This window comes from Aquarana catesbeiana, linkage group LG13, assembly GCF_042186555.1.
Source record: "Aquarana catesbeiana isolate 2022-GZ linkage group LG13, ASM4218655v1, whole genome shotgun sequence".
NCBI lineage: Eukaryota > Metazoa > Chordata > Amphibia > Anura > Ranidae > Aquarana > Aquarana catesbeiana.
Window position 1 is genome coordinate 118,915,276 of NC_133336.1, and position 24,813 is coordinate 118,940,088.

The 24,813-nt window shown below is 42.4% G+C and overlaps 1 protein-coding gene across 2 annotated transcripts in view; it reads right to left on the minus strand.

Annotated features, from left to right (window-relative positions):
* The window catches only part of HEATR5A (HEAT repeat containing 5A), a 238,349-nt gene that overhangs the window by 154,294 nt on the left and 59,242 nt on the right, over positions 1–24,813 (minus strand). For both annotated transcript variants that reach the window (XM_073609190.1, XM_073609189.1), the window contains exons 7-12: positions 17,785–18,034; positions 7,573–7,728; positions 7,219–7,469; positions 6,544–6,655; positions 2,950–3,102; positions 2,158–2,257 (exon numbers count right to left, since the gene is read on the minus strand). In XM_073609190.1, the coding sequence (XP_073465291.1) occupies positions 2,158–2,257; positions 2,950–3,102; positions 6,544–6,655; positions 7,219–7,469; positions 7,573–7,728; positions 17,785–18,034 (1,022 nt within the window). The remainder of the gene's footprint in view (positions 1–2,157; positions 2,258–2,949; positions 3,103–6,543; positions 6,656–7,218; positions 7,470–7,572; positions 7,729–17,784; positions 18,035–24,813) is intronic.

Below are 24,813 nucleotides of genomic sequence, written 5' to 3' on the forward strand. Positions count from 1 at the left end.
TGGCAACAAGTTGTCAGTAAACTGTAAAAAGTTATAAATAGACCCATTACGGATACAATTGAAGGATGTTTACTGGGATTATTACAAGAAGAGAGATGGACCAGATACACCAATATATGTATGTGTTATTTTTGGCACGAAAACAGATAGTGGAAAAACGGATCCAGCCAATACCACCAACACTTAGCCATTGGGTGAGAGCAGTAAATCATAACTATGGATATAGGAGTATATGAAAATACTGTATAGTGTGAATAATCAGTGGAAGAAAAGGGTGACCATAGTATGGATGTGAGGGAATGGTATGAGAATTAAGAATGAGTGAAGATGAAAAAGGAAGTATATGTACATTTTTAAGATACTAAAGTAAAACAAAATTAAAAATGACGTAAATATGTAAGAAAAATTTGTAATAAAGAGTATTGAAAAAAAAAAAAAAAGATCCTAATATATTGTTAACGCCTGTATGAAGCAGATGCAGAGAGTAACAAATTGCTCAGTGCTGTTTGTATATTTAACCACTCTCCGACCAGCCGCCACAGTTGTACTGCGGCAGAATGGCACGGCTGGGTGAAATGACGTTACATAACGTTGCTTCGCCCTGTGGCCACTAGGGGAGCGCTTGCCCACGGAGCCGATGTGAGTGCCCGGCGGTCGCGATCAACACCGGGCTCCCGTGATCGCTCGGGGCACACGGAGAACCGGGATCTGTGTGTGTAAATACACAGTTTCTGGTTCTCTGAGGGGAGAAGTGAAAGATTGTCTGTTCATACAGAGTATGAACAGCGATCTATCTCTTCCCCTACACAGTCCACTCCCCCCTTCAGTTAGATCACACACTAGGGAACACAATTAACCCCTAGATCGCACCCTAGTGTTAACCCCTTCCCTGCCAGTGACATTTTTACAGTAATCAATGCATTTTTATAGCACTGATCGCTGTAAAAATGCCAATGGTCCCAAAAATGTGTCAAAATTGTCCGACGTGTCCGTCATGTTGCAGTCCCGATAAAAATCAAAGATCGCCGCCATTACTAGCAAAAAAATAATAATAATAATAATAATAAAAATGCCATAAAACTATCCCGTATTTTGTGGACGCTATAACTTTTGCGCAAACCAACCAATATACGCTTATTGCGATTTTTTTTACCAAAAATATGTAGAAGAATACATATCGGCCTAAACAGAGGGGAAAAAAAAAGTCTTTTTATATATTTTTGTGGGATATTTATTATAGCAAAAAGTAAACAATACTGCGTTTTTTTTCAAAATTGTCGCTTTTGTTTATAGGGCAAAAAATAAAAACCACAGAGGTGATCAAATACCACCAAAAGAAAGCTCTATTTGTGGGAAAAAACGATGTCAATTTTGTTTGGCTGCAATGTCGCACGAACATGCAATTGTCAGTTAAAGCAACGCATTTGCCAATCGCAAAAAGTGCTCTGGTCAGGAAGGAGGTAAAATCTTCCGGGGCTGAAGCGGTTAAAGTGTTACTAAACCCAGGACCCTGCATTCACTATATCTGGTCTCCCACAGTACACAGAACATGGAAATGCAATTATTTTAGTAAATATAAACTGCTAATACCTTTTCTCATCAGCAGTATATAGCAGTCTTATGACTTCTATCAGTGTCTGGTTAAAGCTTGTAGGAATATTTTTAATTCTACTCTGACTGTCCTATGAGGCTGCAGGACCCCTGACCCTCTGTCTGGACAGTGCTGATTGGCCCTGTGCCAATCACATGCATTTTCCCAAGAAAAAATATCCACCAAACTGAGCATGTGCAGCCTGACTCCAGTAACTCTGTCTTATTGGGACCTGTTCTGGAGTCAGTGGAAGAGAAGGATCTGTGCAAACAGGATCAAAAAGCCTTTTTACACAATGCAAAAGGGATTAGCCCCTTAGGTTCCACAGTGAGTATAACAAGCATGTTTTACTGCATATACAGACAGATTTTACTAGTGGGTTTAGTAACACTTAAGTAGTCTGATATAATAGACTCTTGTAAGTATCTGAAGTACTTTACCAAACAACATCTAACATTAGAAAAACTTCTAGCATATATAGTTTAAAGTAAAGGTAAGCTGGATATAGCCATATCTGATGTAATCCAATGTTTTATTTTTGAAACCTAGCAGTGTGGAACACTTACCGGGTCAGCAAAGCCACAGCACAAGGAAGGGGAGGAAGGAGCCTCTGTAGAATGTCTTCAGTCATGAGCTCCCCACAATTCAATATAAAGCTCTGCATAGCTGCAAGTTGGCATTAATGCAACAAACTTAAATAAACTTAAACAAACATCACCAATATAAAAGTCAAGTCAGATTCATATATCTATAAAGCATAGCATCAATACTGAGTAAAAATTAGACACATTGAAAAACAATCATTGCAACTAAAGCAAACAATGTATTCTAGTAGTTAGTCAAGTAGCAAGGTTTTATGTAAAAATCAAAATCAAAACCAAGAAAACTGGTAACACTGCATTAGAAAAATTAAGACCAAGCAGTCTTGTAATTTATAAAAGCCGTACAACACTGCCAAGCTAGCCAGGAAAATCTTTTTCAACTGTAGCAGTGGAAACCTGCCTGCCAGATAGGGCTGTGTTGTGTGGCAGAGCTGTGTAAAGATCAAGACTGGGTGTACAGAAAAAAACAACATTTCTTCAGTGCATTAAGCCATTTGCTTGAAATTAATTTTTAAAAATATGCAAGTCTGTTAATGGTGGTCAATGTTCACTATTCTGTTTCCTGCCAGCATCGTAGCTTAGCAAGCACAAGCATTAAAAAAGCAGAGCTCTGTTCCTGTTTTTTTTACAAAGAGACACTCTTCCATATATGAATGTATAACATCTCTTTAACCACTAGACCAAACGCATAGACATGTGAAACTTTAGGGCACAAAACACATTTGACCACTGCTAAACTTTTGGTTGCAGACTCACCACTCATAGCTCCAGATCTGCCTTCCAAAGTCACTTGCCAAGTGAAGGCATCGCCCCGACTTTGTTCTGTATCCAAGTCCTTGTGGGTATGTGGGAAAACACTCCGCCAAAGAAGTAAAATCCGGCCTAAATGGGGGTGGACCATTGCAGGACCTGAAGCATTTGTTAGGAAATGCAAAGAAAAGGAAATTAAACAAATAGGGGAAATAAGCAAATACAGGTGTATTTTAGACTGTGCTCATAGTGGGGGCCTTGATGCTAGAACTGAATACAAAAATCAAGATTGCACACCTTTAAAATTATACCATGCCTCATGCCGAGATCGAGTCTTACCTGCTTATGCAGGGCAAGTTTTCTAAAAAGATTGGCACATGTGATTTCACTTTCAGATCATAATAGTGCTGCCTTAATTCCACTCCTTTCCTTATGATCCATAAACACAAATAACCTATTATTAGTGCAAGAGATCCCGTCACTACATTAAATGTGCACGTCCTAGCTTGAAATCTTGTTGGATCTGACCCAAAAAAACAGTTTGCTCAAAAAGATTGATCATTCTGATACACTAATAACCTCAAAAACAAAAAATAAGGGAGGCAGAAACACACCCAAAAGAGTAATCTCTACTAAAAGTATTACGCATACATAATGCTGCATTATATATGCATAATAAATTTACTTTTGGGTGTGTTTCTGTCTCCCTTATTGTTTTTTTTTGAGGTTATTATAGTGTTTTTTAGACTACACCCCCCTAGCATGTCATTAGGACAGTACCCTACTTACTATTTTCACAGGCAGGATTCCCATTTCTATCTATGTTTGGATTTTATTCTGATACACCACTTATATTCCATTATTTGCAATTATAGATCATGTCAAAGGAAGTGAAATTAAAGAATAAATAATCATGATCTAAAAGGGAATCCTTCGTGCTGGTCATTTTGCATATAACTGGTGCTAGAGGGTGCTCATTTAAGAGCAAGAACCGCAATGAGAACACGGACAGATCCTGCAGCATTTCTCTTAGCTTCAAGGGTCACATAATGCTTATTGGGTGTTTGAAATACACGCTGAGTATAGGGACCTTGGGAGTGAACAGCCTGCAAGAACACTTTGACTAATGTCATTGTCAGTCATTTAAAATATAAGCAAAGCCCAGCTATTACTGTTCCATCTTTACCATCACAGGAGTGATAAAAAAGGGGGGGTTTGCCTGGATCAACCACAAATAAAAAGTATTCAAAAATAAATAATAAGATCAGATATTCATCCAAAGAAGTGGGTTGGATGCAGTTTGGATTGCCTTGTGAAGCATACAAAACAACAAGGAAAAAGAGATTCCCCCAAAGAAGGCAAAAAAATCCAAACACAATCTGCCAAAAACAATATATTTATTAAGCTACAAGGCACCACACAACAATACAAAAATAGGGCAAGATAGGGAAAACGTCAAATGACCATATTAAAATTGATAACGTTATCATTAAAAACACCGGAGCAGCGGCCAAACATACCCCATACACACACCAATCACAGCAGCAGATTCCTACTATATTGGCCAATATCGTGTAAAATAAGACCTCAGATCAATCCAAGTGTGGATAGTAAGGCGGTATGAGGGTATGGGTGGGTGAATGGAAGTTAGTAGATAATTAATGGAACGTATTCAGCACAGCATGGAGATTAATAGCAGTCCGGGAACTAATCCCATAGTATGGGTAAAGCAACTGAACTGACCGGCAGTAACTACTGGGGGTGGTTGTAGCCCAGGACATGCAGGCAAAGCAGTTGTATAAGTAGAAAGCAATAGGGGGAGCGAACACGACTCAGGCTGTATTGAAAATATAAATTGGAGTGATACTTCTCTCACCAAGTGGATCAGCGACTCATGAAGTCGTAAGCTCTACTCCAGATGATGGCTTGTAGATGTCAGTCCCAACTGCATTTGCATTTGCCGTCAGATAGAAGATTTCCCGCTATGTCAGCGCCTTCAAATAGGGGATGAAAGCCGGCCGTCAGCTGTTGGTTCCCGGTCAAACATTCAAGCTCCGGTGTTTTTAATGATAACGTTATCAATTTTAATATGGTCATTTGACATTTTCCCTATCTTGCCCAATTTTTGTATTGTTGTGTGGTGCCTTGTAGCTTAATAAATATATTGTTTTTGGCAGATTGTGTTTGGATTTTTTTGCCTTCTTTGGGGGAATCTCTTTTTCCTTGTTGTTTTGCATCACAGGAGTGAGCTGTTTCTCCGATTCAAACCCCCTGAACATGTGCTTTCCCCTAATGCAGTAGCTCCGAGCTCAGCATTGGATGTGAGGGTGCAGGTGAGCAGTAATAGCTGGGCCTTGATCAGTCAAAGTTGGACAGTTTGTTTTATCTACAGACACCCCTTATCTGCATACACAGTTTTTTGGTAAAGATGAGCTAACCCTTTAAAGTCAACCATGCTAATTTCATTTTCATAAACCTTTGCATACATTGACCAAACCAATAAACATGAACACTTATGCCCTGTACACACGGTCGGACATTGATCGGACATGTCGACAACAAAATCCATGGATTTTTTCCGACCGATGTTGGCTCAAACTTGTCTTGCATACACACGGTCACACAAAGTTGACGGAAAATCCGATCGTTCTAAACGCGGTGACGTAAAACACGTACGTCGGGACTATAAACGGGGCAGTAGCCAATAGCTTTCTTCTCTTAATTTATTCTGAGCATGCGTGGCACTTTGTGTGTCGGATTTGTGTACACACGATCGGAATTTCCGACAACGGATTTTGTTGTTGGAAAATTTTATAGCAAGCTCTCAAACTTTGTGTGCCAGAAATTCCAATGGAAAATGTGTGATGGAGCCTACACACGGTCGGAATTTCAGACAACAAGGTCCTATCACACATTTTCCGCCAGAAAATCCGACCGTGTGTACAGGGCATAACAGTTAACTGTAGCCAGTCCTGTGCATTACATACATTATAAGTACAAGAGATACCTAATGTCACATACTATAGAGCTCTGATCCAGGTCACCAGTACACTTGCCTTTACCTAGCTCCGAGGGCTGGTTCTCTTTCCAGTTTCCCAGCCACAAAAAAAAAAAAAAAACATTCAAATGATAAAAGGCCCCACTCTGGAGTTTAATTCCACATTAAAAAAGTTATTAGATTTTATGCACAGGCCACAGGCCTCCCTTTGACACACAAAGCTTAAACAGAAAGTCGCTTATGTTTAGAGGACCAGCCCAGGTGGGCTGTGCAAGGACTCTTAAGCCTGATACACACTAACATTTTTTTTTTTCGGTTCAACCCAGCAGGCTGAACGAAAAAAAACAAAAAAAAAAAACTGAAGAGCTCGGAAGGAGCAACTGTACCAACAATCCGATGTTAGTACAGTGACCTCCCCGCTGAGCTATTGTGTTCTGACCAGCAGCACTCAACGGAAGCCAACCGGCAGACCTTTTTTGGTCATGCCCCTTCGACAGAAGCCAGCTGTCATTCGGCCCGTGTGTACGGCCCTTTAGCATAATAAGGTTTTTACTGCAGGACTGACCATTTTTCATCTTCATATAATAACAAGAAACTCTTACCCAAAGTCATGAGAGAAGCGATAAGAAGCCACCCGGCATGTACTCGATGTAAGGAGAGACAACTGTTCTGGCTTGCAGAGCATAGTAAGTCTTCTGCCAGGCTCAGTATTACCTACAGTAAAGAAAGACTTTTAAAAGCAGATAACCACCATCCATCAACTCTGGCTCTTTTGTACAAACCTAGGTCATTACAAAATGCCGCAGGGCCTAATTTGTAGCAAACTGCAAAAATGAACTGTATTCATTTTAGAGACACAAATTTTAAATGCAAGAAAATCTGTTCAATAAATCATGTGACCTATTTCACTTCTTGATTCTCTACATCATCCAGCTACTGCAAAATGACAGTTGAAATGCCTGAGGTCCATATTCTTTTGCAACAACGCATGTTTATTCAGCTCTGTGAAAGATGACCAAAATTGAAGAACAGCAAAGCAGTGGTATGGCCCAAAGCAATTAATCGATAAACAATTAACTTTATTTTCTGACTTAAACATTTCTGTCACTGTAAGGAATTATACTATCCTAAGGCTTTGGGAAACATGCAAAGTGACAATGGCATGCTGAGGAATACAAAGCAGGTGAATGGATTCAATTATGTTACATGCAAAACAGTTCAACTGCAGTTAGTAAATGAGGTTCTAGGTTAAGATCAATACTGAGCATGATCCTTACCTTGCCTTTTCCCTGTGGCACACCAAGTGGGCACAATCTAACAGAGCCAAGCAGTCCAGCTGCTACAAGGCTATACCCACTCACTGCTTCAGAAGAAGATTTAAGAGCTATCAGACGTTCAGCACATCGATCTAAGAGAGGGGCTGCTAGAGAAGGCATAGACACTACCAAACAGCGAAGGCACCAAGCGGAGGCTAAGCGAGCACTTAGGCTAGGGTGGAGAGCTACTGAAATCACAGTGTCCAGGACCCCTATAAGACAGAGGTAGAGCAGCATAAGGAAATGTGTTAGTATAGTTGTCCTATTCTTACACAGACATAGTAACCAGCCCTACTGCAGATACATATAGATTACCAGCACTGGAGTCACGCAGCAAAGGGGAGACTGTAGTACCCAGTCTTAAAATAAGATCCCCGAGCTCTTGCAGGGCGCACACCAACACATGCTGACTGGCAGAGATATCAGTGGCACCAAACCGAGTCTCCTGATTACTGTCACTTAGAGCAAGATCTAGTAAGGAACAAAAAATAGGATGAAAAATATATATAACTAGGGGGAGGGGTTGCAGAAAAAGAAAATAAAGAGATCAGTAAGTAAGCATACATTTACAAGAGAACATCATTTAAACATCCGTCATACTATAGTTGAATATGTTCAAGTTGTGTTTTAACCACTTCAATATCAGGCACTTATACACCTTCCTGCCCAAGCCAAATTTCAGCTTTCAGCGCTGTCGCAATTTCAATGACAATTGTGCGGTCATACAACACTGTACCCAAACAAATTTTTTATCATTTTGTTCCCAGAAATAGAGATTTCTTTGGGTGGTATTTGATCACCTCTGCGATTTTTATTTTTTGTGCAACAAATAAAGAAAGACCGAAAATTTTGAAAAAAAAGTTTTTCTTGGTTTCTCTTAAATTTTTTTGTAAATAAGTAAATTTTCTTCAATGACGGGCACTAATATGGCTGCACTGACGGACACTGATAAGGCGGCACCGATGAGCAGGCACCGATAAGGTGGCACTAATGATGGGCTCTGATAGGTGGCACTGATGGGCACTCATAGGCGGCATTGATGGGCACTCATAGGTGGCACTGATAGGTACTTATGGGTGGCACGGATGGGCACTGATGGTCACTGATAGGTGGCACTGAGGGACACTGATTACCCTGGTGGGTGGCATTGCTGGGCATCACTTATTTTTTTATTTCTGTAATGGTGCCAGTCAGTGCCCATTTGTGGGCACTGATTGGCAGGTATTGGGCATTTTTTTTTATATGTGGATGGCCATGGGGTACATACCCGGCCATCCACATGCTGGGGGCTGCCCTGGTGGTCCTGTGTGGGCATCCGAGGGGGGGCTGCGCTGATAAACAATCAGCGCAGACCCCCCCCCATCAGGAGAGCCGCCGATCGGCTCTCCTCTACTCGCGTCTGTCGGACGCGAGCGAGGAAAAGCCGACCAACGGCTTTCCTGTTTACATCGTGATTGGACACGGCTGATCACGTGGTAAAGACCCTCCATCGGAGTCTCTTTACCAAGATCAGTGTAGCGGTGTGTCAGACTGACACACCGCACCACCAATCGCCGCGATGCGCGCACCCACGGGCGTGTGGCGGCTGTTATCCTGCAGGGCGTCATATGACGCCCAGTCAGGATAACTGAACCACCGCCTGGCCATAATTCTGCTATAGGCTGGGTGGGAAGTGGTTAAAGAAGACTCAATGGACCACTTGGTCTTTTTTCTGCTGTCAGTCTTCTATTTTTCTACATTTCTAAGAAGCTGTGGTGAAAAAAATTTAACGGATAATAACCTTGCATTGAAAGCACTTCCACATAACCTGCACACCAGAAAACCCTGGGATCCTGGAACAGCTAGCCATTTTATGGCTCATTTACAGCAAATTTCTGCTTCAACTGTGCATTTCTGCTTCAACTGTGCATTTCTGCATGTGCGTTTGTACTGCATTTGCGGTGCATTTTTTGATTATTATTTTTCATTCATTTCATTTTCCTTACCAAGTTGCATTTACTCACACAAGTTTATGGTGCATTTGTGTGTGCTCCTGTGCAGAAGAATGCAGCATGCTCTTTTTTCAAAATGCACATCTATTTTTCATGCATACACGTACTGTGTTTAAAGATGCCCCTTTATTGAATCTTTTTGCACATTAGAAATCCCCACTATTCAAGGGTTCTGGTGCTCTCTATAGAAGCCCAGTTCGGTGTAGTATCTCATTTTTTTGCCACAGGAACACTGTAAGGTTGGCAATTAAGGACTCCTTTTTTCATTTTCCGATCAGCCAGAGACATGATAGAAAAAAAACAAATGAATTCCCCCATCCACACAAGGGAGGTGGATGAAGGAATCCTCCTTGCTGTGCTATTGTATTCTGACAGCAGGCACTCTTCAGCTGTCAGAATACATGGATGAGAGCTGCAGCTGATGATCAAATGAAAGTTTTCTAACAGTCCTGTTCAACAGAAATAAATCATTAGATCAACTTTTGTTGAGTCAGAATGACCATAGATGGATCAAAATGGGTCAGGTCCCTGCTGAGCCTGTCAAATTTCAATGCATGTATATCCAGGTGTTTATGAGAGACTACAAACACAGCAGGCTGCAGGCTTATTGTTTTTGGTGTTTTGGATGGAAAGGTTTAAAGTGAAACGGTTTCTCAACCCGACTAGCTATGTAACTATCATTCACAAACTGGAATAAGCTATTTTTTGTTTTTTGGATAATGCTGTGAAAAATCCTGAACTATCAAAATTGAAATACTATCAACAATGACTTCTTTCTTCTTCCTATTTGCTTTTAATATGGCCTTAGACTTTATAATAGAAAATATAGACATCACAGGTAGACACTTTAGTTCCAGAAATTTAACTCGGGCTCAACTCCTGCCTTGCCTCATTATTGGTTTATTATTGTAATGGGTGGTCTTAATGACCAATAGTGAGGTGTAGGAGGAGGCAGACCCGAATCTATGATCAGCTGTATTTGGCAGAGCGTTGAAATCTGCTATCAACAAACTATACACATTAAGCCTGGGTTCACGCTGTAGCAATGCAGGAACCAGCGTGATTACAGCACCGGTTCCTGCATCGCATCTCTCCCGCAGGCAGTTCACACTGCCCTCTGCAAACCACTGCTGTCAATACAATGTTAATGACACTCAGAAATCGGTTCACAGATCGCAATGCGAACTGAGAACTCGCACAAGAATCGGATTGCATGGGTGAGAACACCCATACAATCCGATTCCAGTGCGGCAAAAAAAAAGTCCCTGCACTATTTTCCTGCAAATCCAATGCAAGTTTAGCCATACAACTGTATGGCTGAACTTGCATTGCAAAGAAAACGCAGGCGATTGACACCGCAGTCCAGGTGCGAATCATATGCGATGTCTGTGTTCGCACAAGTGTGAACCCGGGGAAATACAGCTTTTACACTTGTACAGCATGGGTCACACATCCCATGTCAGCTATGACTAAAAGTCTGTTCCCCATTTACTTCACAGGGCAGTACAAAAAAAAAAATCTATTTCACAATCTGGCGATTATAGAATGGGTATTACTACTAATAGATTAATCCAGACGGTTGTTTAACGTATAAATAAAGCCAAGACTTTTTTCTTAGCAGTGAATAGGGTGACAAACAGCTAAAAACCCCGTTCTTGTTTATGTTTGCTCTCTGTAAAACAGTTGGGGAGATTTATTTTAGATTTTTGTCCTGAAGACAAACCAGAAAGGTTTCTAAAGCCTGTTTCACATGGGCTTCAGCCTATATATGAGCAATGTGAACAGAAAGCTTTTACAAAGCATTTGCAGAATTTTCAGCAAACTTTGTTGAAGCTTTAAAAGTACCATTCAGCTATTCGGATCCTAATGGGATTTCTTATGGCCACTAGACATGTGCAGTTTGTTTCATTCCGAATTGAAATTCAGACAAATTTTCAGTTTTCGGAAAGTCGGATGTATCTGAATTTGCGAATTACAATAGTACCAAATTTAAACAAATCCAAAATAACAAAAAAAAATTTGGATGAAATTTAAATGTGGATCGAAAAAAGAATAGAATAGACTATAATGTATTATGAAAAAAAGAATTTAAAAAAAAAAAAATAGAATAGAAAGAATATAACCATTTCCCAAAATTCAAATAGAATCAATTCAAATTTGAATAGAAAAGAATAGATTAGAACACAACAGAATAGATTGAATATAACCATTTTCCGAAATTCTAATTTTGAATAGAATAGAATAGACTAGACAATTGAATAGAAAATAGGATAAAGAAAAAGAATAGAATTAAAAAAAAAAAAAACAATAGACTAGAATGAATATAACCAGTTCCCAAAATTATAACAGAATCAATTAAAATTTGAATAGAATAGAAAAGAATAGTTTAGAATAGGAAGATGGTTATATTCTGTTTTATTCTTTTTTTTTTTCTATACTATTCTGTTATTTTCTAATCCAGGGCTCAAAATTTCAAGTCCTGAGCTACTAGCCAGGCCTTAAGAGTAATGCTGGCCATACACTATACGAAAAATTGGCCGAAAAATCACAAATCGATAATCGTTTGTGACGTTTTTGTGGGAAAAAAACGAACGGGAAGTTTGGAAAATTTCTGCCGAACGTACGATAAATTGCAAGGTTAATGTGTTTCCCGTCCGAACTGTCTGCACTAGGTATTTGTAAAAAAACAAACAAAAAATTATTTATTCATGTCCACTGAACAATTTATCGGCCATTATATGATGGCACGATCGTTTGCGGTCACGGTCGAACGTTCGTTTTTCGAAAATGTGTTCGGCCGATTTTCTGTATAGTGTATGGCCAGCATTACTCTCCACCAGTTGCCCCACCCAACCCCTACCCTGCCCCGCCCCTAAACACACCCTCATAAATGATCTCATTAAATGACACTGTTAAATGATTTATGCAGAATCAAGTTACAAAAATAAAAAACTTGATCAGTGCCCATTAATGCAGCCTGACAGTGGCCATCAGTGCAGCCAATCAGTGCCCATCAATGCAGCCAGATTGGTGCCCATCAATGCAGCCTCACCAGTGGCCATCAATGCAGCCTCACCAGTGGCCATCAATGCAGCCTCACCAGTGCCCATCAATGCAGCCCCACCAGTGCCCATCAATGCAGCCTCACCAGTGCCCATCAATGCAGCCTCACCAGTGCCCATCAATGCAGCCTCACCAGTGGCCATCAATGCAGTCTCACCAGTGCCCATCAATGCAGCCTCACCAGTGCCCATCAATGCAGCCTCACCAGTGCCCATCAATGCAGCCTCACCAGTGCCCATCAGCACAGATCAATGCAGCCTATCAGGGCCCATCAGTGCAGCCCATCAGGGCCCATCAGTGCAGCCCATCAGGGCCCATCAGTGCAGCCCATCAGGGCCCATCAGTGCAGCCCATCAGGGCCCATCAGTGCAGCCCATCAGCGCCCATCAGTGCAGCCCATCAGCGCCCATCAGTGCAGCCCATCAGCGCAGCCCATCAGCGCCCATCAGTGCAGCCCACCAGTGCCCATCAATGCAGCCCACCAGTGCCCATCAATGCAGCCCACCAGTGCCCATCAATGCAGCCCACCAGTGCCCATCAGCGCAGCCCAATCAGTGCCCATCAGCGCAGCCCAATCAGTGCCCATCAGCGCAGCCCAATCAGTGCCCATCAGCGCAGCCCAATCAGTGCCCATCAGCGTAGCCCAATCAGTGCCCATCAGCATAGCCCAATCAGTGCCCATCAGCATAGCCCAATCAGTGCCCATCAGCATAGCCCACTCAGTGCCCATCAATGCAGCCTGATTAGTGCCCATGAATGCACTCCGATCAGTGCCCATCAATGCAGCCTCAATGCAATGCATTGAATTTTGAGGCATTGGTATGATAGATTGGGGAGGGGGGGTGGCATTGGAGGCATCAGTATGATTCAGACCTATGCCTCCAATTCTACCCCCCCCCCCCAATTTATTACACCTATGCCTCCAAATAGCCCCCCCTTTCCTCCCACCACATGTCTTGTTCAATTCTCAATTCAACGCCTCCATGTGCTGCATCGTCTAAACACTGAGGGTGGACCGAGGGGGTTTGAGCCTGCCCACATGACATGCAGCGCCCCACTCCTTTAGATGTGTAGCAGGAGGGAGGTGGAGAGGGGCGGTCCCAGGCGGTGGACTGCTCCTTCTGAAATGCCCCTCTGTGCGAGTCTGTGCACGGTGGGGGGAGGCACTGGCTATACATTCCTGGACAGCACAGCCCTGACCATACTTGCACTGCTCATAATTTCACTCGCCAAATGTGAGCAGACGAGTTGAAATTTTGAGGGCTGTTCTAATCTATTCAAATTCTTAATGATTGTATTTGAATTTTGGGAAATGGTTATAATTCTACTGTTTTTTTAATTCTGTTCTTTTGTATTTCATCCTTCTCTATTCGAATTTCAGAAGATGGTTATGTTCTTTTTTTTTATTCTTTTCTATTCTATTTGTTTCTATTCTATTTTGTTTTGTTTTACTCTATTATAATCTATTCTTTTATTTTCTGTTATATTCTTTTATAATCAATGTTTTCTATTCTATTTCTTTATCTTCTTTTCTATTTTATTCTCTTAAAAAAACGTTTCGAATTCGGGAAATTCGAACCAATTCGAATATGAATAAACAAAACGAATTTCCGAAAATGAATTAAACAGATTAAACGAATTTAACTAAACAAATTTATGTAAGTAACTAATCGAAACAAAACTAAACAAATTTTTTTGTTCTGCAAATGTATAATGGCCACTTTAACAAGCTGCTAGGAGGCTTCATCACTATGTGAAGCTTGTTGAAAGCCTGCTGAAGTATGAAAGCAGCTTGTTTAACCTTTTCACTGCCTACAGCACTGCTTCCAGCTTACCAGGTCCGTACGGCTTACGGACCTGCATTCCTCCTTACTTCAGTGACCATGAACTTATATCAGAACTGTTCAGCAGACACTGCTGAACAAAACAATACATCTGATTAGTGATTAATAAGTCCCTGATAAGAGCTATTAACCCAAATGTGACCTGCTTCCTCCCCTCCATTTCCCCAGTACCCTCTTCCTGCGCACCCCCCCCCCCAACCGATTAATGCCCCCCCAACCAGCACCGATCTCCTGTGGCTCTGCAATTACTGGCATCCCTCCTACATTTCCCATGAGGCATTGCAAGGATGGCAGTTACAAATAATTCCCAGAGGCATGATGGGACTTTAATTCTGCAACAGTTGGAGGGCCCCAGGGTGCCTACCTCTGGCCTAAAGGGTTATTACCGGGTGCTGTGACCCTTGACCTTCGGTCTTCAGTCCTTTTCTCGGTCTCAAAAAAGTAACATTATTAAAAATAAAACTGTAAAAAAAAAAATTTCAAAACGTGTAAAAGAAAAACAAAAAAACAAAACACCCAGTAAGGGTAGATTTAGACATGTGTCTACATCTCCCTTGCTTCTGAAGCCCGATCCACGTTCGGATGGTGATCCAGTGGCTACTGACAGGTGGTGACAAAGAGAGTCGATGCCTCCTTACCACCTGCTTTAACCCCATTTGCAGGGCATTTGCGGCGATTTTCCATTGACTTGAATGTGTAGTGTTTGGAAGGCTGCATCAATACAAGTCAGGTCAACTTTGCCGTAGGCACAAAGCAAAGCATAGCGGCCACAGCATGTAAACACTCCCACCTGTCCACTGCCTATTGAAGCTTAAGGGGGATCGGTTGGGGGGTGGCAGAAACTCAGCACAACTGTGCATTTTTGCTGTCCCCAATTGCAGGTATAAATAAGGCTAAATAAAGGCTTATAAATAAAGCCTAAGGCTTTGGTCACGTGGGTCATCTGAGACTGTGCAGGCAGTCCCATCCATATCAATTGGGAAGCAGCAGCTGCATGGAAACAGCCGCTGTTCTCACCTTGACATCCATGTGGGTGCATGTCCCTGAACTCACAATGTCTACATTGGGGGCCATGCATCTACACTCGCAAAGATGTCAGATCTGTCTTTGCAGCTGCTGTGTCCCATCTGACACGAATAAGACTGCAAAGGGATGCACAGAACACCTGTGCAAGTAAACAAGGCCCTCCATGGACGTATGCTTTAGTAAACCCCATGTGAACGAGGCCTTAGTAGGAATTTAGCAAGGGTTTTGTAAGTTATTCTGTGTTTATGTGTGTAAATAGGTAATTTAGTGTTTCTTTTTGTGAAAATAGCGATAAACATTTGAGTATATATTGCATGGCTATAAATCAATAGAATCGTTTTTTTATTCTACTGGTCATGTGCTTTCAGAAAATATATGATTTGGGGTGGTCTTTTACAAACTCTGAAAGATGTAAGAGAAAAATAAAAAAGCAATGGAAAAATTGCAAAAATGGTCAGCCAGCTGAGTTTAAAAAGTAGAGCGCAGGGCTTAGCAACGAAAGGGTTAAAGTGACAATCAGCTGTGTATAACATTTCTAAGCAGGAGCTGAAAGACTTAAAGAAAGCTGCTCAAAGATTGCTGAAAGTTTTGCAAAAGCTTGCTGAAAGTTTCATAGAAGCTTGCGGTTCACACTGCTCTTATACAAGCCTAACCCCTTGATGCAGACGTAACACATATGTGGTTCCACTGCACTGGCCTTTTTGCCGTTGGGCTGCATATATGCATATGTCCCTTTAGTACAGCGGTCTCTGTGAAGCACAGAGACCGAGGTCTCACCGAGAGCTCATACTAACAACCGGGACTCGGAACTCCCAATTCTGGGTCACCTGATCGCTGTGGTAGCCTTTGATTGGCTACCACAGTGATCAGTCACTGTGAAGCCCACCCCTGTCTTTGTGTTTTTCTCTCTCTCTGTGAATGGAGAGGAAAGATACATTGTATCTTTCTTTCTCCTTGCAGAGAGAAAAAAAAAAAAAAGTGCGCAAAAAAAAATATATACTGTATTTATCGGCGTATAACGCGCACTTTTTTCCCCTTAAATTCAGGGGAAAATCACGGGTGCGTGTTATACGCCGATCCCCTGCGATCCTGAGCTGCCAGATCTAAAAAAACGCCGACCGCGATTTGAAAATTGCGCCGCCGGCGCCGAAATACACAGAGCTGGTTCTCGGTTCTTCACGGCCACTTTCGGCTGTACTCGGCTAGGTTCGGATAACTCCGCTCACAGTCACGCCCATCCCGGGCGGGACTACGAGCGAAGCCGAAAGTGAACAAGAGCCGCCGAGAAGAGCCGAGGACCAGCTCTGTGTATTTGCGCCATTTTCAAATCGCGGTCGGCGATTTTGAAGCCCAGTATGGCAGGGGATCGAAGGCTGCACTGGGGAAGGCTGCACTAACAAGGCTGCACTGGGGCAAGGCTGCACTGGGGAAGGCTGCACTGGGGAAGGCTGCACTGGGGAAGGCTGCACTGGGGAAGGTTGCACTGGGGAAGGTTGCACTGACAAGGCTGCACTGACAAGGCTGCACTGACAAGGCTGCACTAACAAGGCTGCACTAACAAGGCTGCACTAACAAGGCTGCACTAACAAGGCTGCACTAACAAGGCTGCACTGGGGAAGGCTGCACTGGGGAAGGCTGCACTGGGGAAGGCTGCACTGGGGAAGGCTGCACTGGGGAAGGCTGCACTGACAAGGCTGCACTGACAAGGCTGCACTGGGGTCAAGTAAGGGTCAGTATATTTTGGGCAGGATTTTATTTTATTTTTTTTAAATTAGTTTCAGTGCGTTTTAGGTAGGACAAAAAAAAAAAAGAAAGCAAAATGTGCACTATTGTTTCTGGACTGTACTACAGGTACAAACAACAACAAACATACACATATGTGGTATCGCTGCGAGCGTCAGAAGCAGGAGAATTTAATTTGATTTGTTCTTTGCTGGTATGGTAGTAACAAGAAATTATATATATATATATATATATATATTTTTCTTGTTACTACCATATTTTTTCCTTTTTGTTATCAATTCAAAACTGTCCCAAAATAGTAAAAAATACACACACACATATATATATATATATATATATATATATATATATATATATATATATATATATATATATATATATATTTTTTATTTTTTTTTACTATTTTGGGACAGTTTTCAATCGATAACAAAAAGGAAAAATCAGGAAATATCCATAACTATTTACCACCAATAAAAGCCCATTTTGTCCTGAAAAAAACAAGGTATAATCCACCTGGATGCACCAAGTAGTTGTGATGATATGTACAGTTTTACTAACACATGTCAAAGTTCCAAAATTGTGCTTAGGCATTAATATTTGTTTTACCCTTAGGCATGAAGGGGTTAAGCCCATATAAAAAAGGCCTTAGATAACAGTTACTGAACCAGATGTCCCAAAAGGAGGGTTTCCCTAGTGGGAACACAACTACTAATGTTTTTTTTTTTTTAATTCTTTACACAACTACTACTGAATTGCTTGAGACTACAATTTTTCAGATACTGTACATACGACCAGGACAGCAACTTTTTATAACACCAAAACAAGATAAATTAACATAGCAATGACAAGTTATCACATACCCACAGACTTTATGAGTTTCTTGACGACCTCACAAATCTCTCGAGCAGCTTCCAGCTGGGCCTTCTCACTTAGCATTTCCCCTATCGTAGCTCTGAGAATGTAGGATACACAACGTCTTGCACAGCAAGCTTCCACCGGGTTCTGAGTTGCCTTTTGATGGGACACCAACTCTAGCACATGTGACAAGAGCAATGGGACATTTCTAGAAAGCCATTGTGCTCCAAGTGTGCTGATAAAGATGATGTACGCCTGTGTGAACAAAAAGAGCAGAAAGGAGTCATAAAAGCCTTCCAGCTCGTTGGAAAAATGACTGCATGTTCATGGTAAAGACGAAAAACTGCTTTTGGGAAAACTTGTTACCATCAAAAGTAGGCATTAGCAACCATGCCATGAACAGGGTCTTTATTTATATGATATAACTGAAGAAGAGTTTGCCCAGATACAGCCAGATAAATTATATTTGCATACAGTCATATGAAAAAAAAAAAAAGTAAAGTATATTCAAAAAGGAAATTGTTGACTTTTTTCAAGATATTTGAACAGGCAAATAATAGATGTTCATTTAAACAGTACCAACAGGTTAAGGCAACGTCCTTGAGGCTCCATACCTGGACGATTTAAATCGCGGGCAGAATCGCTGCAATTTAAAAACGCGGGATGGGTTTGCGATGCAATTATTTCTCAATGGCACCCCAAACGTGGTACGATTTTGCCACGATTGTCCTGCAATTTTGTTGTGCGACAGTTATGGCAAAATGGCACCGCGTTTAGGGTGCCATCAAAAAATAATAGCATCGCAAAAAACATCCTACTTTTTGTCGTGATTCAAATCGTCCAGGTGTGAATGGAGCCTAAATAAAAAAAATAAAAAAAAAAAACACAAAGAATATTAACCTTTTCAATCATTTAACAAAAATAACAGATGTAGTGGTGTACTGTGGAAAAAGCAAGCACACCCTTGGCCTCAGGAGCTGGTATTGTCTCCTATAGCAGAAAGTACCTCTTGTAGGCATTTTCATAACTGCCCACCAGTCTTTTACCACCTCTTTTACCATGCTATAGCCGTAAGATGGGAACAGCATGGTTCACTAGTACTGGGAGGGTATCCATGGGGAGCGTATTGGCCGCGTTCTGTGACCGCTATATCTTCCCCTCACTCGTCTCCATGTCAGCCCAGGGGACAGACGCGATCGCCTTCGCGGAGGGCACCGGATCGCGGCGGGAGCCCTCTCCCGCCGCTGTTAAAAGCGATCTTACGGTGAATCCACCGCAGAGACCACTTTTATCTTGTAGCCGACTGCCGGCCGAACACGGGGATACCAGGGTTATGGCAGCTAGCTGCTGCTATAACAACGATATCCGTCCCCAAAAAAGGGACGAATATGTACATGCAGCGGTCGGCAGGTGGTTAAAGTGAAACAATAAAAGTGAAATATTCCTTTAAATTTCGTACCTGGGGGGTGTCTATAGTATGCCTGTAAAGTGGCACATTTTTCCCGTGTTTAGAACAGTCCCTGCACAAAATTACATTTCTAAAAGGAAAAAAAAGTCATTTAAAACTACTAGCGGCTATAATGAATTGTCGGATCTTGGCAATACAGATAAAAGCCATTGAAAAAAACGGCATGGGATCCCCCCAGTACATTACCAGGCCCTATGGGTCTGGTATGAATATTAAGGGGAACCCAAACCAAAATTTTAAACACAAATTGCGTGGGGGTCCCCTCAAATTCAATACCAGGCCCTTCAGGTCTAGTATGGATATTAAGGGGAACCCTGCGCCAAATTTTTTTACAAATATGGCGTAGGGGTCCCCCCAAAAATCTATACCAGACCCTTATCCGGGCACACAACCTGGCAGGCCGCAGGAAAAGGGGGAGCGAGAGAACGCCCCCCCCCCCTCCTGAACCGTACCAGGCCACATGCCCTGGTAGCCCCCCAAAGCACCTTGTCCCCATGTTGATGGGGACAAGGGCCTCATCCCCACAACCCTTGCCCGGTGGTTGTGGGAGTCTGCGGGCGGGGGGCTTATCGGAATCTGGAAGCCCCCTTTAACAAGGGGACCCCCAGATCCTGGCCCCCCATTTGAAATTGTACCCGTACCATTTCACAAAAAAAGTGTCAAAATGTTAAACCACAAGACACATCTTGGGACCATTAGAAGTCCATTATTAAAAAATAAAAAAATAAAAATGACACACAGGGACTTCCCAATGGCTTCCCCGTGGCGTTAGAGGGGGCCACCCGGGTACATCACCGTGTGGCCCCGCCCTCAGTTATTAAAGAACTGTCATCGCGCTGAAGCGTCATAAGGTGGGTGCCTCCCATGGAGGCGGATTTTTTTTTTTTTTTTTCGGTCCGTCGGCGGAGCAAGAGAAGAAGATGAATGGACTTCGTGGGACATTTTAATATTTTTAATTTTTTAATAAAGGACTTCTCCCAAGATGTGTCTTGTGGTTTTTTTAACATTTTGACACTTTTTTTGTAAATTGCACGGTTGTGCGACATGGCTCCCAAACAAAATTGATGTCCTTTTTTTCCCACAAATAGAGCTTTCTTTTGGTGGTATTTGATCACCTCTGCGATTTTTATTTTTTGCGCTATAAACAAAAAAATAGCGACAATTTTGAAAAAAAACACAATTTTTTTTTATTTTTGCTATAATAAATATCCCCAAAAAATATATTAAAAAAACATTTTTTTTCCTGTTTAGGCCGATACGTATTCTTCTACATAATTTTGGTAAAAAAATTTTTAAAAAATCACAATAAGAGTTTGATTGGTTTGCGCAAAAGTTACAGCGTCTACAAAATAGGGGATAGTTTTATGGCATTTTTATTGATAATTTTTTTTTTTTTTACAAGTAATGGCGGCGATCTGCGACTTTTATCGTGACTGTGACATTATGGCGGACACATCGGACAATTTTGACACATTTTTGGGATCATTGGCATTAATACAGCGATCAATGCTAAAAAATTGCATTGATTACTGTAAAAATGTCACTGGCAGTGAAGGGGTTAATCACTAGGTGGCGCTGTAGTGGTTAAGTGTGTCCTAGGGAGTGATTCTAACTGTGGGGGGGAGGGGCTGTATGTGACACATCACTGATCACTGCTCCCGATTACAGGGAGCTTGATCAGTGTCAGTGTCATTAGGCAGAACGGGGAGATGCTTGTTTACATTAGCATCTCCCTGTTCTTCCTCCCCGTGAGACGATCGCGGGTATGCCCGCGGACATAGAGTCCGCGGAACCCGCGATCATGGTCACGGAGCTTCCGGCGAGTGTGCGCTCGCCCATGAGCCACCTCTTAAAGGGCAACGTACATTAATCTGCCTGTACGTGCCCTTCTGCCACAGTATATCTGTGTGAGGCAGTTGGGAAGCGGTTAAAGGGGGCTTCCAGATTCCGATAAGCCCCCCGCCCGCAGACCCCCACAACCACCGGGCAAGGGTTGTGGGGATGAGGCCCTTGTCCCCATCAACATGGGGACAAGGTGCTTTGGGGGGCTACCCCAAAGCACCCTCCCCATGTTGAGGGCATGTGGCCTGGTACGGTTCAGGATGGGGGGCACTGCCAGGTTGCGTGCTCGGATAAGGGTCTGGTATGGTTTTTTGGGGGGACACCCACGCCACTTTTTAAATTTTGGCGTGGGGTTCCCCTTAAAATCAGGTCTGGTATGGATTTTGAGGGGGACCCCTACGCCATTTAAAAAAAAAATAAAAATTGGTGCAGGGTTCCCCTTAATATTTATACCAGACCTGAAAGGCCTGGTATGGAATTTGGTGGGACACCCACGCAATATTTTTTTTTAATTTTTGTTCGGGGGTTCTCCTTAATATTTATACCACACCCAAAGGGCCTGGTAATGGACTGGGGGGGTCCCATTCCGTTTTTTTCAATGACTTTTATCTGTATTGCCGAGACCCGACAATTATAGCCGCTAGTAGTTTTAAATGACTTTTTTTCCTTTAGAAATGTCACTTTACACCCCCCAGGTACGAAATGTTTCCGCCAACAGCCTGTCATCACAGAATTCCCGTCGGAAAATCCAATCGTGTGTACGAGGCTTAAGGGCAAAACTTGACCCTTGACAGTAAACCAAGGCCAAAAAAGGATCCAGACTAGACTGGAGAATAGATGGAATTTCCTTGCTTGGCATCAAGAGAAAATTCCAAATGCATTCCAAAAGCTATGGTAGACTTACTGAGAAGGCAATTTACTAGCTTTTAACAGCGTGGGGATGCCCAAATGCGATAGGCCTCTGTTCCTCATGACCTGAGCTTAAACAGTCAAGCCACTAAAGCCAGCGACTGAGAAGCAGGAGGGTAAATTGGCCTCTGGGAATAAGAACCATGGAGAGTCCGCCAGGAGCTTGAGAAGGTCCAAGTACCACATCCTGCTGGGCTAATTCAGTGCATTGAGAATTACTAGTATGCCCTCCACCTCTGGGAAGGGGCTTGAGAAGGGGAATAGCACAGACAGGTTAAGCTTACCTTACAGAGTCACCAGAGCATCCACTGTGAAGGCTAGATCAAGAGACAAACCTGCTCAGTTTCTTGTCAACCCTTGAAGCTAGGAGGTCCATGTCCAGTACCCCACCTGAAACAGAAGTCCCAAAACACCTCGGATTGGGGAGACCATTCTCCAGAGTCCAGGCGCTGGTGGCCGAGGAAGTCTGCCTGACAAGAGCTTGAACATGAAATTCAATCCAAGCTAGAAGAAGATCAGCTTTCCTTAAAACTGCAAGGACTTCCGGTCCCACATTAATATGTTAATGCAGTGGTAATATCTGACAGAACCCTGGTTAGATGACCATGCAGATGAGATGTCCAGCATTGAAGGGATAACCAAATCACCCCAAAATCCAGAATATTCATTGGGTAATAAGAGTCTGACAACCAGATCCCCTGAACTGAGAGGATCTCTATGATTGTTTCCTAGCCCGATAGCCTGGCATCCATCATGAGCACCATCTAAACCAAATTGGAGGAAGATTTCAGTGCCAAACTTTTGTACTGCAATGCCAGAGCAAGCCTGCCCCTCACAGTTAAGCATATGGCATGAGCCAGAGACTGCACCTTTGTATTTCACACTGCCAGAATGTTAAGTTGCAATGGTCTGGAATGAAATTGGGCAAGTGGAACTGCCTCAAAAGGAGGTCACCATCATGCAAGAATGGAGGGTCCGTTGGTTCCTGGACTACTGAGCCTGAATGTGGGGGCAGGGGATGGAAAACCTTGGACAGGGCTGTGACTTAAACTATATGCAAGAACAGACATTTAACTGCATGGTAAAACATCTGTCATCACAGGGACACACAGGAAACAACTGTTTCATAGGGGTCTCATTCGCACTGTAACACAGCCATAGCACTCTGCTGCAACATGCTGCATTTTATTACACAGCACCAACCTGAATCGCACTACAATCTTAAACAGTACAGCACTCTGCTGGATGTTGCGATGAATGAAGTGTACATTTACAAATACAGCTTATAAAAAAAAAAAAAAAAAAAAAAAAAGGAGGAAGCAGTGCGATGAGCTGAATTGCACACAACACTGCCCCCTAGCAGCTGACGATGCAGAGCAGCCGAAGCGCTTTAGTGGGGTAAATAGTGTCAATTCCCCTAAGACCAGGCCCAAATACCTCAAGTAATGAGATGGTTCCAGTCCTGATCTTTGGAGGTTTAGGAACCACCCAATTAAATGAATAAAAATGGTATCCTTAATCGCTTGTCTACCAAGCAACATTTATAAACGGCATAGTAAACAAGAGGTTAAAGTAAGTTCACAGCTGCTGTTGCAGCCACGAGTTTGCACTTTGGCACAGCCAAAAAAGGGCTTTCAGATAAAAGTGATTTGGGTGGCACAAGTGCCAATGATTACTTTTATGGGGCTCTAATTATGTGCCACCCCCACCGGCTGTGCCCACAGTGGTTTCCAATCTCTCATGTTCCTCTGGGGAGCCCAGGATTGTGATAAACTGCAACCTACAAGTGGAGCAGGTGGTTATCACGGAGCATCTGTCCTCGGATACCCCTTGCAACGAATGAACATAGAAGCGACATGCATTCACACCCAGATCCAGAGTTGTCACAATATGTGCTTGATTAGCTGCAATGCCCTGCAGCCCCCACAGTGTACACAGGCTGGATTGTGCCAGGGGAATGTACCCCTTAAACAATCTTTTCCACTCTATTGAACACATCTCCAAAGGCGTCTTCAGGAACAGTTTTCCCAGGTGGGATGATCACAGTCCTGGACCTGCAGAGCATGCTGTGGCTAACACATTGCACTGCACAACGTGACTAGGTGAGTGCCTAATGCAAAATGCAGTGCCCAGAGGGCCAACATCTTCTTCCTGGCAAGGTCCAGGTACACAGCACAGGGCAAAGTCGAGGAGTAGTATATCCAGCCACTACAAAAATGAGCCCCAATGGCTCTACAATAATTGAAAAATCTTGCTAGAAGAAAAAAATAATATCTTGATAAAAAAGTAAAACGATTTTGCTACTATGGAGAGCAGACAGAAGATGTCCGTTCTGCTGAGGCATGCTAGGAGTAGAAAGAATTATAATGGGCCACCTATTGCTTTGCCATTGTCATATTCTTCAAAAGTTACCAGTAAAACCTGAGGTTTCCGAATACTATTTATTCTGTGTCCCAAAAAAAAGAGCAAGAGAAAACGTTAAATTTTATTGCAATCCTTAGGAAAAAACATAAAACCAAAAAGATGCACTTTTTCTACTTTAATTACATTTACATCTATAATTTGCCCAGTCTTAAATTACAATAAAATGATGATTTTGGTACAAGGTATTGCAAAGTTCAGCTTACACACAAAACAAATTTCTGGTACAAGGTATTGCAAAGTTCAGCTTACACACAAAACAAATAAAAAACAGGAAATAATAGCTATGGGGAAAAAAAAGGAAGGCAAAGTTAATTAGGGCTGACCATCGTAAACTAAGGTTAATAAGTGGTTAACTACTTCAGCCCCGGAAGAATTTACCCCCTTCCTGACC